This window comes from Solanum verrucosum, unplaced genomic scaffold, assembly GCF_900185275.1.
Source record: "Solanum verrucosum unplaced genomic scaffold, falcon-dt-bn FXZP01000261.1, whole genome shotgun sequence".
Classification (NCBI taxonomy): Eukaryota; Viridiplantae; Streptophyta; class Magnoliopsida; order Solanales; family Solanaceae; genus Solanum; species Solanum verrucosum.
In genome coordinates, this window is record NW_026019969.1 from 14,261,856 (window position 1) to 14,276,936 (window position 15,081).

General features: G+C 30.4%; 3 protein-coding genes across 3 annotated transcripts; all 3 read right to left on the bottom strand.

Annotated features, from left to right (window-relative positions):
• Positions 1-873: 873 nt before the first annotated feature.
• On the bottom strand, positions 874-3,974 carry LOC125816699 (universal stress protein PHOS34). Its single transcript, XM_049496324.1, has 5 exons — positions 3,667-3,974; positions 3,493-3,572; positions 1,428-1,546; positions 1,245-1,321; positions 874-1,139 (listed from the first exon to the last, which is right to left on the bottom strand). The coding sequence occupies exons 1-5, from the start codon at positions 3,896-3,898 to the stop codon at positions 1,114-1,116; spliced, it is 534 nt and encodes a 177-aa protein (XP_049352281.1). The 5' UTR covers positions 3,899-3,974; the 3' UTR covers positions 874-1,113.
• Positions 3,975-8,790: 4,816 nt separating this feature from the next.
• On the bottom strand, positions 8,791-10,827 carry LOC125816714 (uncharacterized). Its single transcript, XM_049496338.1, has 5 exons — positions 10,432-10,827; positions 10,027-10,338; positions 9,278-9,373; positions 9,043-9,110; positions 8,791-8,905 (listed from the first exon to the last, which is right to left on the bottom strand). Exons 1-5 carry the CDS (start codon positions 10,744-10,746, stop codon positions 8,791-8,793), a joined length of 906 nt encoding a protein of 301 aa, XP_049352295.1. The 5' UTR covers positions 10,747-10,827.
• A 778-nt stretch (positions 10,828-11,605) lies between these two features.
• LOC125816679 (uncharacterized) lies at positions 11,606-14,177 on the bottom strand. Its single transcript, XM_049496305.1, has 5 exons — positions 13,863-14,177; positions 13,483-13,794; positions 11,997-12,092; positions 11,834-11,901; positions 11,606-11,720 (listed from the first exon to the last, which is right to left on the bottom strand). Exons 1-5 carry the CDS (start codon positions 14,175-14,177, stop codon positions 11,606-11,608), a joined length of 906 nt encoding a protein of 301 aa, XP_049352262.1.
• Between the last annotated feature and the right edge of the window lie 904 nt (positions 14,178-15,081).

A 15,081-nucleotide genomic window follows, 5' to 3' on the forward strand; every position in this document is an offset into this window, starting at 1 on the left:
GCTTTTGGTTTGTGGTTCTTCCTAGGTAGTATCAATTTATCTTAAAATCTTCGCAAAGGGCCAAGTGTGTGCCACGAGTGCTCTGTCTTCGAAAAGGCAGAATGTTGTTATAGAATCTGCTATTTTTGGAATAGAATCATTGTTTCCTAAAACTCTAAGATGGTTCTCATAATTTCTGGTGTATAGTACAGCACACTTGAACCAACAATTTTACATAACATTTATGTTTATGCCCTTTCCCCAGCTCTCAACTTCTTAAAGAATCCCTCTAGAATCTATGAACATAAGAGGCACTCATTAGACGGAGATGACAGACATACTTGGAGATGACAGACATACTTACACAAACTCTTGAATGAAGAAGAGGACAGGAACATTGTGCTTGGTAATTAGGAGCACTTCGAGAGACATCGATATATTGGGTACTGTAGAAGTATTAAAGTTGAGGAGGTTAAGGGTGCTATTCATAGTATGAGCAGGGGAAAAGTGATTGGACTAGACATGATTTTGGTGGAGTTTTGAAAGAACACAGGCAAGGCAGGTCTGGAATGGCTGATTTGGCTGTTAAATGTCATTTTTAAGACTATAAAAATACCCATAGAATAGAGGTGGAGTACAATGATTAAGTTGAATAAGAACGAGCGGGATATCTAAATTAGTATATTTAGTTCAGAATCCTTCTAATGGAGCTAAGCAGATAGATCTTGAATTATGCTTTTCCTGCTTATATGATTCTTGGGTCTATAAGTGATGTCTTACATCTTCATGACAGAAATTGTTAAAGTATTCCAGCACAAATGGTAAGTCATCAATCTCTTAGGAACATTATCCAATGTGTATATAGATGAGTTTTTTCACTGCTATCAGCAACTATTCACAATATAAATTGGTATTATAAACAAACTTAAATACTGAAGACATAAAATAAGCACAATTTAAAACCAGATAAAAATACTTTACATCAATGATAGCATAAGCTTTTTATATAAGCACGGACATTATAAAGGAAGAACCTGCCACTAGTAATACAGCTGCTGCCACTATATCATCCTAATCAGCATTACTTGGATGGACATCAATTCAGAGTAAGTTCCTCAAACTTTGAAAGCTCCATTAAATCACAGAGACTTCCCCAGCTTCTGTTTTGGCAATAATTTAGACTAGTTTAGATTTTTGCTACGCTTCATATTCAAAAAAGAAAATACGAACCAATACTAAAGAACAGAATTGTGTAAACATTATACCTTTTCCAGGAACTATGATGACCGGTGCTATCTTACAGTTGTGTAAGCAATACTCAGCGACACTTCCTTGCAGTACACTAATGGGAAATTAACCAGAAAAATCAGTAATCGACTTAACAACCAATTAGTAACCAATGCATACACAGGTGTTTGTGTGTGTGTGTGTGAGAGAGAGATAGACACCTTTGGATTATGCCACGTCCCCTGGTTCCCATAACCACAGCTGAAGGCTTCAACCTTTCTGCTTCCTTGCAAATTACCTTTCCAGCATCTCCTTCCACAATCCTAGCCACTGTCTTCACCTATTTCAACATGAATCCAAAGAATTGAGTTTACTATGTTATCAACTTCTAGAAATTATACCTATGAAACCAGAACTACAGAGATTATTGGTTTACATGTGGTCAAACTCAATGAAACCAAGTTCAAATTCAATAAAACCAACAATTGCAAACTTCTCTCAGGGTTTATAATACATTCTTCTGTGATGAAAAAAGGTCTTCTTGTTACATGGCCTTAAGGCTTTAAAATGAAAAAAAATATATCTAGTGGAAAATCGGCAAGAAAAATATCTCCACAGTAGAACTGGAAGTGCATATGTTGCATATGCCATGAGAATATTTTCCAATGTGCTAGCAAAACCAAACTTGCACATATTTCAATTGTCAACAGAACTATAAACGAAAAAAATGGAGAAAACTCATGAAGATACTGTTGCATAACAAATTAAAACTTGCAAGAAATGACATATCATGTGTGAAATAACTAAGAAAAATAATTAGAAAATTAAAGACACATGTATCATTCAAGCAACAACTAGATAAATTTCTGAAAATCTTCAACCCCTCAGGGTCACGTCTCAGTCAGGGACATAAGGCTTTAGAACATGATGTCTTATGACTGCTAATCAAATTCTAGACTTATAAAAATAAAAACTAGCTATAAGCTCAAAACAATGAGTAACAGGTTGGGCACCTGACTAGAATCAACTCTCACACGCAGCCTAATTCATGGTATATAGTTATGAAAACTTACATGCATGCAGTGGCGGAGCCACCCTATCTTTAGGGGGTCATCCGACCCCCTTCGGCGGAAAATTATATATTTTTACATGGTTAAAATATTTTTTTATGTATATATAGTAGATGTTGAACCCCCTTAGGCTACTTCGTGTGTCTATTTATAAGCTCAAAACAATGAGTAACAGGTTGGGCACCTGACTAGAATCAACTCTCACACGCAGCCTAATTCATGGTATATAGTTATGAAAACTTACATGCATGCAGTGGCGGAGCCACCCTATCTTTAGGGGGGTCATCCGACCCCCTTCGGCGGAAAATTATATTATTTTTACATGGTTAAAATATTTTTTTATGTATATATAGTAGATGTTGAACCCCCTTAGGCTACTTCGTGTGTCTATTTCTTCAGATTTTGAACCCCCTAATTAAAAAATTTGGCTCCGTCACTGCATGCATGCTAAATAAACCCATCAAACCATTTGAATCATGGTATTTTCCAGCAGAGTAAAGCTACATATGAGCAGCTAAAGCTTCTCAAGCAATAATCAAGATGAAAACCCATTCAGAAGAAGACCACTAAATCAAATCGTGATGAAACATGTTAAAGTTCGCTTCTGATAAACAGTTATATATATTTCCTAACATGAAACATTCCTTATTCAAGCAACTGAATGTCCTTAAATATTCAAAGGAACTATTGTTTCTTATGTCAATTACGGAAGGTCCTTAAATATTCATCTTCAAGAATTTTGCAGCATGTATCTTCCATGTTGCGAGGGAAAATGGTGTCTCTTTAATCTTTTGAGAACCTTTAATGTTCAAATGTGAGGTGGTTCATTTTTTCCAGAAAATGTTTTGGCGGTATGTAATGGTGCCTTAGTTATTACAACACGGTTTATGAGAGAAGTAGATCAATTTTGATGTTTACATTAATCAGGTTGAGGAATGTAGTTGTGAGAATGGCCAAGGGTAATCACTTTTGTTAATTGCATTATCCTAATCATTTTTATCATATATGATAAGTAATACAAACATTACTAGATAATGGCCAAGGTACAATCGAAAAGATTTATTAATCCAATTGGAAAATCAAACTAATGTTTTAATTATTATACAGAGTAAATGAAGATTTTAATAGATTATCCAAACACTGATAATTAATACTTCAATCAGAAATCATTTGCCATCTGCACATAATTACTGTAAAGCCACATAGAAAGACTAACCATAGCAACCGAAAAAGCCTCAACAGCAAGCTTCTCAATGAGTCCCTGTGTAGCCTCATAAACAATCTCATTTTTCAGACCTGAAACAAAATTAGCAACAAATAGAGCTGTATATTAACAAATGTTGTTAAGATCAATTGATTAAAACGGAGATTCATAAGGATGCGAACTTACTGGAGACGGCGTGAACGAGATGAAGCGTATCGGCGAGACGGCAAAGGTGTGTAACGGCCCAATCAAAAGCGTGTTTGCTGTTAGGACCATGATCTATAGCGATCACTATATCACGGCCGCGACGCCGTTCGCCGGTTTCTCTGTCGAGCTCCGGCTCCGGCACTACGGGTATGAGAGAATGAAGCTTCACTTCGCTCCAATTGTACTCTTCATCTTCCATAACCGTTTCCATTGCCTACTTTTGGATAAAAAAAAATATTTTTGATTTTGCAGATTTGTGTGAGATTTGCGCTTTGGATTATCCGAGTATTGCCAATTCGTATACGAAATACATATAAATAGGAGAGACACGGACACCAGCCACCTTATTTGAATTCAACGAATAAAGTTGCGCCATTGCGATTTGCGAAGGCATTGGTGCCTGCTATTTTAGTTTTTGACACGTTTCCACACTTTTAGCCTTTTTAATCATTACTTATATAAAAAATGGAAAAATCATTTTGGCCGTATTTTATCTATGCTATTTTACCTTTTTAAACATTTTATCTTTTTAACTTTAATATATTTTAACTAAAAAGAAATAATTAGTTTACTTTAAAATAAAAAAAATATTATAGATTTTTTAATTTTCTGATAATTTAACATTATCCATAAAAAATTCTATATTCGTTTGGTCCTGTTTGTTATTAATACTCCTTACTCAAAAAATGGAAAAATATTCAAATCACAATAAAAATATCGGCGAATTTAAAAAATATTCAAATCACAATAAAAATATCGGTGAATTTAGTAGGTACTTTATGATGTATGTGAATTTATGATTTTTCGCAGTTCGGGCGAACTGTCAAGCTACAATCGCATTAATTATCTCATATTGACATAAGCTTACTTAAAAATAAATAGTTTAGAATACTTTTTAAAAATATAATTATTCCAGTATGGCATCGATCCTAAATACGTGAAATAACATGATGTACCATAAATTTTTGAGAAAATGCATAAAAAAAAAAATTGAACTTGGTCGGATAACTTACTTTAGTACTTAAATTATACAGACGTTTAAATACCATTTAATATTTTTGAAGTGAATTAAAAGTCATTCTGAGATTATTATACCACTCTCACTTGCCACATCATAGCCATGTAAGTGCCACAACATAGCCATATCAGCACCACGTCATTAATTAATTTTTTATTATTAATTATTTTCACAAATTTTTCTTTAACACTTCTTAAAATTAATTTATACTAAGTAATTATTTACAAATGCATTTTTTAAAATTAAAATTTTAAATATGGATCCATTTTTATTTCCCATACCCAGCCCTGTTGGGGAAATTAATTAAATATCACAATAATAATAATAAATAACTTTATTGTTTAGTAAAATGGTAGTCCTGAAAATAAGATAAAATTATTACGATGATATATATAATAATAATAATAGTGCATAAAATTAATACTTGAGTCGTGTTTGGCACTGTCCTAAGAAACTATTTCAACGGTGTAAAATGTTTCCCCATAATTAAACAAGTACTTCCCTATCTTAAATAGAGGATATAGAAATCAGCAAATTAATTGACATCAGCAAGTTATTAGAGGAATAATAAAATAAACATTAATAAATTAAAATAAACCCAATTAAAAAGAGAGGAAACGAGAGAGTGAGAACACAGCAGAATGTTTTCTCTGCTTACTTTTCTAAAGAAGAAGCAATAGTATTTATAGGGTAAAAGGGAAATGGTACCACATGCCACTTGTCCAAGCACTTACATGCAAAGTGGCATGTGGAAGTAAGTGATGAAATAAACTCTTGCCTTAATAAAAGTAATTGCCATTTCTTCAAGTAACAATTTCAAAACAATTTAATTAATTGGCTTTGTAAATACATTTAATAAAATAATCTTTTGAAATAAAAAGATTTGCCTACAATCCCCCACTTATTTCAAAAGATTTTTATAAAAATATAACTTGCTGAATTTTCAGGACAAAATGTAATAGATTTGGTGTCTCTTTGGACTATGAACCAAACTTAGATCGATAAAATTTAATTTACAAAATTACTGGTGAAATATAATATTTCTATGAATCATATAATTCTAATTGTAAATCAGAGACTTTATCAATCACATTTTGACCATACTTACTTCACCCAGATCTTTCATATCAAAATTAGTAAACAAAATTAATTTGGTACTTTTCACAATATTTAAACTTGTACCGAATATAAGTATGTCATCTACATATAAGCATATTATCACATAATCATTGTCTACAATTTTGGTATAAACACATTTATCCACTTCAACAGAGGAAAAATTGTCTTTCAATAAGACTTCATCTAATTTTTCATGCTACTGTTTAGGAGCTTGTTTTAAGCCATAAAGAGATTTAATTAATTTGCAAATTTTATTTTCTTGTCCAGGACTAATACATCCCTCAGGTTGAGTCATATAAATTTCTTCTTTCTAAATCACAATTTAAGAAAGCTGTTTTTACATCCATTTGGTGAATAAAAAGCTTGTGAATTGATGCTAAGGCAATTAACATTCGAATAGAAGAAATTCTAGTCACTGGTGCAAATGTATCAAAATAATCAATATTTTGTTTTTGAGAAAATCCTTTTGCTACTAATTGAGCTTTATATTTATCTATAGATCCATCAGGATTAAGTTTCTTTTTGAAAATTCATTTACAGCCAATAGGCTTTGCACCAGGAGGTAAGTTAGTCAAATTCTATATTTTATTTTTCATAATTGAATCAATTTCAATTTTTATTGCCTCTTTCCAAAATTTAGCATCAGAAGAAGATATAGCTTCAAAATAATTTAAAGGTTCATTGTCAACAAGAAAAGTTTGAAAATCATTTCCATAAGAAAAATATTCTTTTCTAGGCCTTTTGCTCCTTCGCAGTTCCTCAATATTAGTGAATTTCTCATTATTTTTTTCAACAGGTGCATGAAATTTTTTATCATACAGTGAAAAGATATGTTCAAAAAATTCACCATTCTTTGTCTCATTAATAGTATTGTAATCAAGCACATCACTTCTCAAAACAAGAAATCTATATGCAACACTATGCTCAGTATATCCAATAAGCATGCAATCAATAGTTTTAGAACCTATTTTTCTCTTCTTAGGATCAGGCAACATAACTTTAGCAAGGCACCCCACACTTTAAAATATTTCAAGTTAGCTCTATAACCTTTCCACAATTCATAAGGAGTTCTACCAGTTCTTTTATGAGGAATTCTATTTTGTAAGTGACATGCAGATAATATAGCTTCACCCCACAAATTATCAGAAGCATTAGAACTAATTAACATGAAATTCATCATTTCTTTTAAAGTTCTATTTTTCCTTTCAGCTACTCCATTAGACTCAGGTGAATAAGGAGGGGTTACTTCATGAATAATTCTTTCTTTTTCACACAAAACATTTTAAGATACATATTATTCACCTCTATCAAATCTTACTCTCTTGATTTCCTACCAAGTTAATTTTCAACCTCAGACTTATAAGCAATAAAAGCATCAAATGCATCATCGATCTTATTTCTAAGCAAATACAACTTAGTAAATTTGAAAAAATCATCAATAAAAGTCACAAAATATCTTTTACCACCTCTAGTCATAGTCTGTTTCAAATCACCCAAATCAGTGTGGATCAAAGATAATAATCCAGTTTTTCTATCTACTGAAAAACATGATCTTTTAGTAATTTTAGCTTCAGCACATATTTCACATTTATCAAAATTGTTCGAATCTAAATCAGGTATTAAACCAAGAGACTGTATGTTCTTAATATATGAGACATTAACATGTCCTAATCTATCATGCCACAGGGAAATAGACTCAACCATGTAAGCAGAAGTAGATGCATTGTTATTAAAAACATTAAGTACAAAGAGTCCCTGATTACAATAGCCCTTTTCCCACAAACACATTATTTTTCGTTAATATAATCTTATCAGATTCAAAAATCACTTTGATTCCAGCTTTATTTAGCAAAGCTACAGAAATCAGATTTACTCGTATTGTAGGAACATGTAGCACATCCATAAGGGTTAAAGTTTTTCCCAGAGTGAGTTTCAGGAGCACTTTACCCTTACCCATGACTTTAGCAGTTCTTGAATCTCCAAGGTAGACTACTTCACTGTCATCTCCTATGGTATATAGGAGGCATATGCTTCACGATTTGCACAGATGTGCTGAGTAGCCCCAGAGTCTTCTTTTACATGTGCCACAAGATTTACCTGAGAAATGACAACTGCAATAATTTCATCTCCTTTAGCTAAATTAGCTTTGGGAGGATAACCTTTTTCATTGTCATTTCTAACTTTTCTGCTACATTGAGCTGCATGATGACCTGGTTTTCCACAAGTAAAACAACAACTTTTCCTTTTCTTAAAGTTGGTTTTTTTATGTGTTTTCTAAAAAAAAAAAAAACCCGAACTTGACATCATAACTTATTTTAACACTTAAACTACATGGACGTTTATTTACCCTCTAATTTCATTTCGTATGAATTTAATATCACCTTAATAAATGACATGGCAAAAAATGAAAAGCAAAAAAATTGAAGGCGCGTAATTCTTTTTTTTTTTCTAATAATAATATTCCATTTTAAGATTCAACTCGATCCATGCCTTTATCATTCATAGCATCAACACTTTGATCAATGATCACATTAATTAAGTTCCAATATATTTTTCAATTTGAAAATATACACCCATGCTATACTAGTGGTTCAAACAAATTCTAGGGACAAAATAGGAATCGGTCGATATTTATTCATTACCATTTGTCAATTTGAGTAAAAATCATGAAAACTAACTCAAGTGGTTAAGTAACTCTAATATGCGATATTAAAGAACATCATTATATTAAAACTCAATCAAGATTTTTGATATTAACAAATTAAATTTACATTAATACATTCGATTGAACAAAACAACATTACTTTAAGGAATAATTAAAGACACCAACAATTACCTAGATAACAATTATTTTCTAGGTAATAATACCGATTAACATCACAAAAATAATTAACATAGATTCATTACATTACTACCCTATATAACTTAAATTTTGTCACATGTTCATGTTCGCATGAAGAATCACTTCACGAAGATGAAAGGAATTTCTTGAGATAATGATTATAAGTGCATGGTCGCTCCAATTGAACTAGATGTCCTGCATTCTTTATATACTGAATTGTCGTATTTTTTCCCAACTTCCTGCACTCATTTTAAATAATTCTTATTAAATATTCGATAAATTTGATAAATAAATTTAAAACATTAATTTTGAATTCCAAAATTGTTCAACAAATCTAGGCTCAGCCATATAGTTCCCAAAGTTGCTAGGGACTTACTCTTTCATGTAATCAGAAAATGTCGTATTAAAAATTTTATCGTCGTCTCCACATAAAATATAAATCCTCTGCGTGAAAAAGTAAACAAAGAGATTAATAAATACTACTTTCATCATCAAGAGATCAGGGAGAAATCTTGAAAATGACTACAAAAATTGAAAATGGCTGTTAAATTAGGCAATTTGATTTTTCGTTATTCAAAATAAATGAAACATTAAATTAAGATTGGACAAACCTGAGAGTAGTTAGGGGCAGTAATAGTGGCGTCTTTGTCATTGACTACTAATGCTTCAAGAAGTTCCACTTTCTCCTTTCTATTGCTAAACATTGCCTGTTTTTACAACGTTTTACTATTAAAAAAAACTATAGTACAAACACGTCAATTTGACTTTTATACATAGATATTTTCTTTTACATCACGAGTTATTTAGTTTTTCTATTTCATATTAAGTCAACTTTTGGATTTTAGATTTTAATTTTTTTAAATTATTGAGTTTAATATTAATAATTTATATACATATGCAATAAACTTTCAAAATAAATATAAAATTTAAACTAAAATGATTGAAATTCTATCGAATTCATAGACAACATTCTAGGATCGTCTCTACCGATGGTAAAAACAAATAATCAAATTCTGTCATTTCGATATTTCACTGAAAACTGGTTCTTGTATCTCTAATGACGATGAATTGTCAAAAAGATATTATAGCACATGAGTTAAGATGCCTAGTCTAATTACATCAAAATAAAGTTGTTTGTCCACTTTTGACTTTTGACTTTAACTTTAATTATCTTTTGGGAGCTGCTTCGGTTTCTTCCTCAATCCATTTTTTACTTGAAATAGTTGTAAACATAAAGCTGCTATTTGGATCATAATTAGACGTTTTCATCATTAGATCATCAAACACAATCATGTATACTAATAACAGCAGATTAATTAAATCTGAAATGAGTATTAGTTAAATAAATTTAACTACGTACCTCGTGAAAATCCTTGTAGAAAAATTCAGGAAGCCATGGCAACTTGTGAGAACCAATAGATAGAAGCACTTTGACTCCGGAGACAGTTTTAGGCAAAAGAAAATCAGGCCAATTTGTGAACCCAATATTCTTCAAAGATGCATTGCTAATTGATTCAGTCATTTCTATAATTGTGCTTGACATAACCATAGATTCAACCATGTGAGGATACATTTGAGCCAACTTGAACCCAACCATTCCTCCATAACTTAGCCCAACAACAGAAAACTTTTCCACACCCAACTTCATCATTCCCTTTGCTAAACATTCCGCCTATTTATTAATTAATTAATTAATCCATAGTTAAAAATATTATACATATTAACAAACAGTTTAAATTTTTAGATAAGATGATCAATATGATACCTGAATACTTGTTGATCGTTCAGGACGAGTAGTGATGGAATCTCCAAAGAAAAGTAAATCAGGGACGTAGACAGCGAAATCTGAACTTAAAGAGAGTATTTGAAAAAGCCATGTCATAATTCCATTGGCAACAAATCCATGAACAAATAAAACTGGAGGTTTATTTGATAATTTGTTGTTTGAATGAATGGATTTAGTTGGAACCCAAAAATGCATTGAAGTTCCTGGTTCTATTTCCACTAACTGGGATGTCATTCCAACAGCTTTCATTAAACCATGAATAATTGGCTTCAAAATTACAAATGTATTTCCCATTTTTTTTCAAACTCTTAATTTTCTCTCTGGATGAATTAATTAAGATGATATGATATCTGATCTGAGATATTATAAACAATTATTAGTCGTACACAATATCTATTAAAATAATATGATATCTAATCTGAGATATTATAAACAATTAGTCGTGCACAATATCCACACGACAACATTTATTAATATCGTGTATGTACAACTTGCAAGACAGTTGAGCTGGGTAGCTATAATAGAAATATTCCAGCTGACAAAGTCTTATCTTTTTATTTATGTACCTTGTCCTATTCAAATATTAAAAAGACTATAATTATTTAATCCTAACTCATTTTTCTCGACGGCTGACGTTTTTTTTTTCTTTTTGCCTTTTTTTTTGTCTTATTATTTTTATTATACCCAACATTTCAAATTATATGGCGATATTGGTACATGTGCATTTATATAGTATGTATTATTTCTATCATCATCAATTGTCAATTTTTCAATCATTTTACGTGCTTGTATTTCATATTAATTAATTTTCTAAGATGATATACACTTGTTAAGAAAAACATTTAAAAATATAATTTAAATTATATTTTATATTATTGTCTTTTGTAAAATTATAAATACAATTTTGTAAGGTGCAATTTATCTCCTAGAAATATCAAACTTCATTAGAGGAAGGGGCAAATATGAAAAAAAATTCAAACATCTATTTTGAACTTTAAACAATGAAAAAAGACTCAAAAATTCGGTTTAGAATAGAGGGAGTATTGATTAACATCACAACAATAATTATCATAAATTCATTATATTGTCAACCTATAGAACTTAAATCACTATTAAATAAATTTGTCACATGTTTGCATACACATCAATCACTTTATGAGGATGAAAGAAATTTCGTGAGATAATGATTATAAATGTATGGTCGCTCCAAATGAACCAGATGTCCTGCATCTTTTATGTAGTGAACTGTAGCATTTTCTCCCAACTTCCTGCACTCATTTTTAATGATTCTTATTAGATATTTGATATATCTGACAAATAAAACCATTAATTTTGAATTTCAGAATTAATCACCAAATCTAAAGCTCAATTAGGGACTTACTTTTTCATGTCATCAGAAAATGTCTTATTAAAAATCTTGTCATCGTCTCCACATAAAATATAAATTCTCTGTGTGAAGAAGTAAACAAAGAGATTTATGAATATTGTCAATTTGAATTTATCATAAACAAATAATTGATTCATTTAATTAAGGCTGAACAAACCTGAGAGTAGTTAGGGGTCTTAATAGTGGCATCTTTGTCACTGACTACTAAAGCTTCAAGAAGTTCCACTTTCTTCTTTCTGTTGCCAAACATTGTCTGCTTATACAACATTTTTCTATTAAAATCATTAGTACAAACCTGTCAATTTGACTTATATGCATATAGATATTTTCTTTTACATAACAAGTAATTTATTGTGCTTTATAGATTGTTTAATTAGATTTATTATAGATAAAATAACTTGTGATTTGTATATATGACATAGGAGAAGTGCTCCCTTACGACATTTGTCGTGCAAGAGCCGATTTGAATTGACTTAAAAATTAATCAAACTTATTTTTAAGTCATTTTTAAAAAGTAACTTAAAAAAAGTTTTAAATGACTTTTAAAAAGTTAAAAATCAAAAGTAGATTTTTCCCTACTAAAAACTTTTTTTTTTAAAGTCAATATGTTTCGCTAAAAACTGATTTACATATCTCTAAACGATGAATTGTCAAAAGATATTATAGCAAATTAGCAATTAGCACATGAGTTAAGAAACCTAACATACTATGTTTACTGCATCAAAAATTCAAATTAAAGTGTTTGACCACTTTTGACTATGACTATTAATCTTTTTGGGCTGTGGCCGCTTATATTTCTTCCTCTTTCATCCACCTTTGACTTGAAATAGTTGTAAACATAAAGTTGATATTTAGATCATAATCCTGTGGGTTTTTTTGACAATAAAGTTGTGATGTAATCAACTTTAGAAAGAGATCAATTACGCGTATGTTATTCAATATGTATTCAAAAGAACAGCAAATAATAAATAAAATAAATTTGAATAACATAAAAATCGAATCCACTTTATTCACAATTTGTCCGCAAGAAAATTATTCCAATTAGTTTATCTGAAGTTATGAAATATATATTTTTCAGAATTGAACAATTTACTCACCAATATAGCAAAACAAACTTATTCAATAGCAGTAAATCGCAAGATTATTTTTAAATGGGGAAAAGGACAAATATCCCCTCGAATTATCGTAAATGGTATGTCAATACCCTTCGTTATACTTTAAGGTTGTATATACCCTTATCGTTAATATTTTGGGTAGTGTATACCCTTATCGTTAATATTTTGGGTAGTGTATACCCTTATTGAGATGTAGCCACGTGTCCAGCCGTTAGTGTCAATGGTATACACAACCTAAAATATTGACAGTAAGGGTAAATACAACCTTAAAGTATAACAAAGGGTATTGACATACCATTTACGATAATTCGGGGGTATATTTATCCTTTTTACCTTTTTAAATTAATGTTAGAAGATCTGAAAAATTGTTGGTTGAAAAAATAGGGAAAACACCTTATTTATAGTCAACAAATAATGGTATAAATATGTATTTATTGTATCTTATCACGAAAGTCCTCTGAAAAAATCACAATCCTTTTCAAAAGTCACAACTCATTCACAAATCCAACAATAAAAACAATTGGTTACCTCATGAGAATCCTTGTAGAAAAATTCAGGAAGCCATGGCAACTTTTGAGTACCAATAGATAGAAGCATTTTTACTCCAGAGACAGTTTTAGGCAAAAGAAAATCAGGCCAATTTGTAAACCCAATATTCTTCAAAGAAGCATTGCTTATAGATTCAGTCATCTCAATAACTGCGCTTGTCATAACCATAGATTCAACCATATGAGGATACAATTGAGCCAACTTGAACCCAACCATTCCTCCATAGCTAAACCCAACAAGAGAAAACTTTTCCACACCCAACTTCATCATTCCCTTTGCTAAACATTCCGCCTATGAAAAAAAATATTAACCTATTAAAGACTTTTTTAAATTTTTAGATGAGATAATCATATAATTACCTGAATACTTGTTGACCGTTCAGGGCGAGTGGTGATGGAATCTCCAAAGAATAGTAAATCAGGTACGTAGACAGCGAAATTTGAACATAAGGAGAGTACTTGAAAAAGCCATGTAACAATTCCATTGGCAACAAATCCCTGAACAAATAAAACTGGAGATTTATTTGTTAACTTGTTGTTTGGATGAATAGATTCAGTTGGAACCCAAAAATGCATTGTGGTTCCTGGTTCTATTTCCACTAATTGGGATGTCATTCCAGCAGCTTTCATTACAACATGAATAATTGGCTTCAAAATTACAAATAAATTTCCCATTTTTTCAAACTATTAATTAAGATGATATATGATTTGAGATTTTACAAACAATTAGTCTAGCTACTAGCTAATATCGTGTATGTACAATTACAAGTTGAGCTGGCTAGCTATAATATTATATTCCAAATGTCATTTTATGTACCTTGTCTTATTTAAATATTGAAATTATTAGAATTATTTAATTCTAATCATGTACCTTGTCTAGTTTAAAAATTGAAATGATTAGAATTATATAATTCTAACTTATTTTTCACGGCGGTTGACTACTGCATCGTTTTTTGTTTAATTACTTTTATAATAATCCCCAATGTTTCGTATTATATGGCGATATTTCATTACATATTTTGAACTTGTAGGTAACAAAAAGTTTGAATATATAAATATATCATTATCTTTATTATATATATATATATATATATATATATATATATATATATCAAAGGGAAGAACGAGATACATATATAAAATGAAATAAAATAGGCATATAACACGGATTACTATTTTTCTAATAGTACCAAATTAGAGTCCATACTGAATCACTTTTTTAACCTCAAGTTCTTCAAGAACATCGTCTTCAATTTAAAAATATACACCCTGGGGACAAAATAATAATAATAGATTGATATTCATTCGTTAACCTTTATCTATTTTTTTAGTGAAATTCATGAAAGATAACTCAAGTGATTAAGCACTCTAATATGTGATATTAAATAACATCATTATATCAAAACTCAATTGAGACGGTCGATATTAACAAATTAAATTTATCATTAATAAATTTGATCGAACAAAAGAATCGTAGTTGAAGGAATAATTAATGAGACACCAACAATTACCTAGATAACAATTATTTTCTAGGTTATAAAACTGACTTAAAATCACAAGAATAATTAACATAAATTCA

Coding starts and splice junctions, on each gene's coding strand:
- LOC125816699 (XM_049496324.1), bottom strand. CDS start 3,898: ATGGAAACGGTTATGGAAGATGAAGAGTACAATTGGAGCGAAGTGAAG. Junction 3,573..3,666: donor TCTCGTTCACGCCGTCTCCA/GTAAGTTCGCAT, acceptor ATTTTGTTTCAG/GTCTGAAAAATGAGATTGTT. Junction 1,322..1,427: donor GGACGTGGCATAATCCAAAG/GTGTCTATCTCT, acceptor ATTTCCCATTAG/TGTACTGCAAGGAAGTGTCG.
- LOC125816714 (XM_049496338.1), bottom strand. CDS start 10,746: ATGGGAAATACATTTGTAATTTTGAAGCCAATTATTCATGGTTTAATG. Junction 10,339..10,431: donor AACGATCAACAAGTATTCAG/GTATCATATTGA, acceptor ATTAATAAATAG/GCGGAATGTTTAGCAAAGGG. Junction 9,374..10,026: donor TCTACAAGGATTTTCACGAG/GTACGTAGTTAA, acceptor TTGTAAAAACAG/GCAATGTTTAGCAATAGAAA.
- LOC125816679 (XM_049496305.1), bottom strand. CDS start 14,177: ATGGGAAATTTATTTGTAATTTTGAAGCCAATTATTCATGTTGTAATG. Junction 12,093..13,482: donor TCTACAAGGATTCTCATGAG/GTAACCAATTGT, acceptor TTGTATAAGCAG/ACAATGTTTGGCAACAGAAA. Junction 11,721..11,833: donor TTTTCTGATGACATGAAAAA/GTAAGTCCCTAA, acceptor AAATGAGTGCAG/GAAGTTGGGAGAAAATGCTA.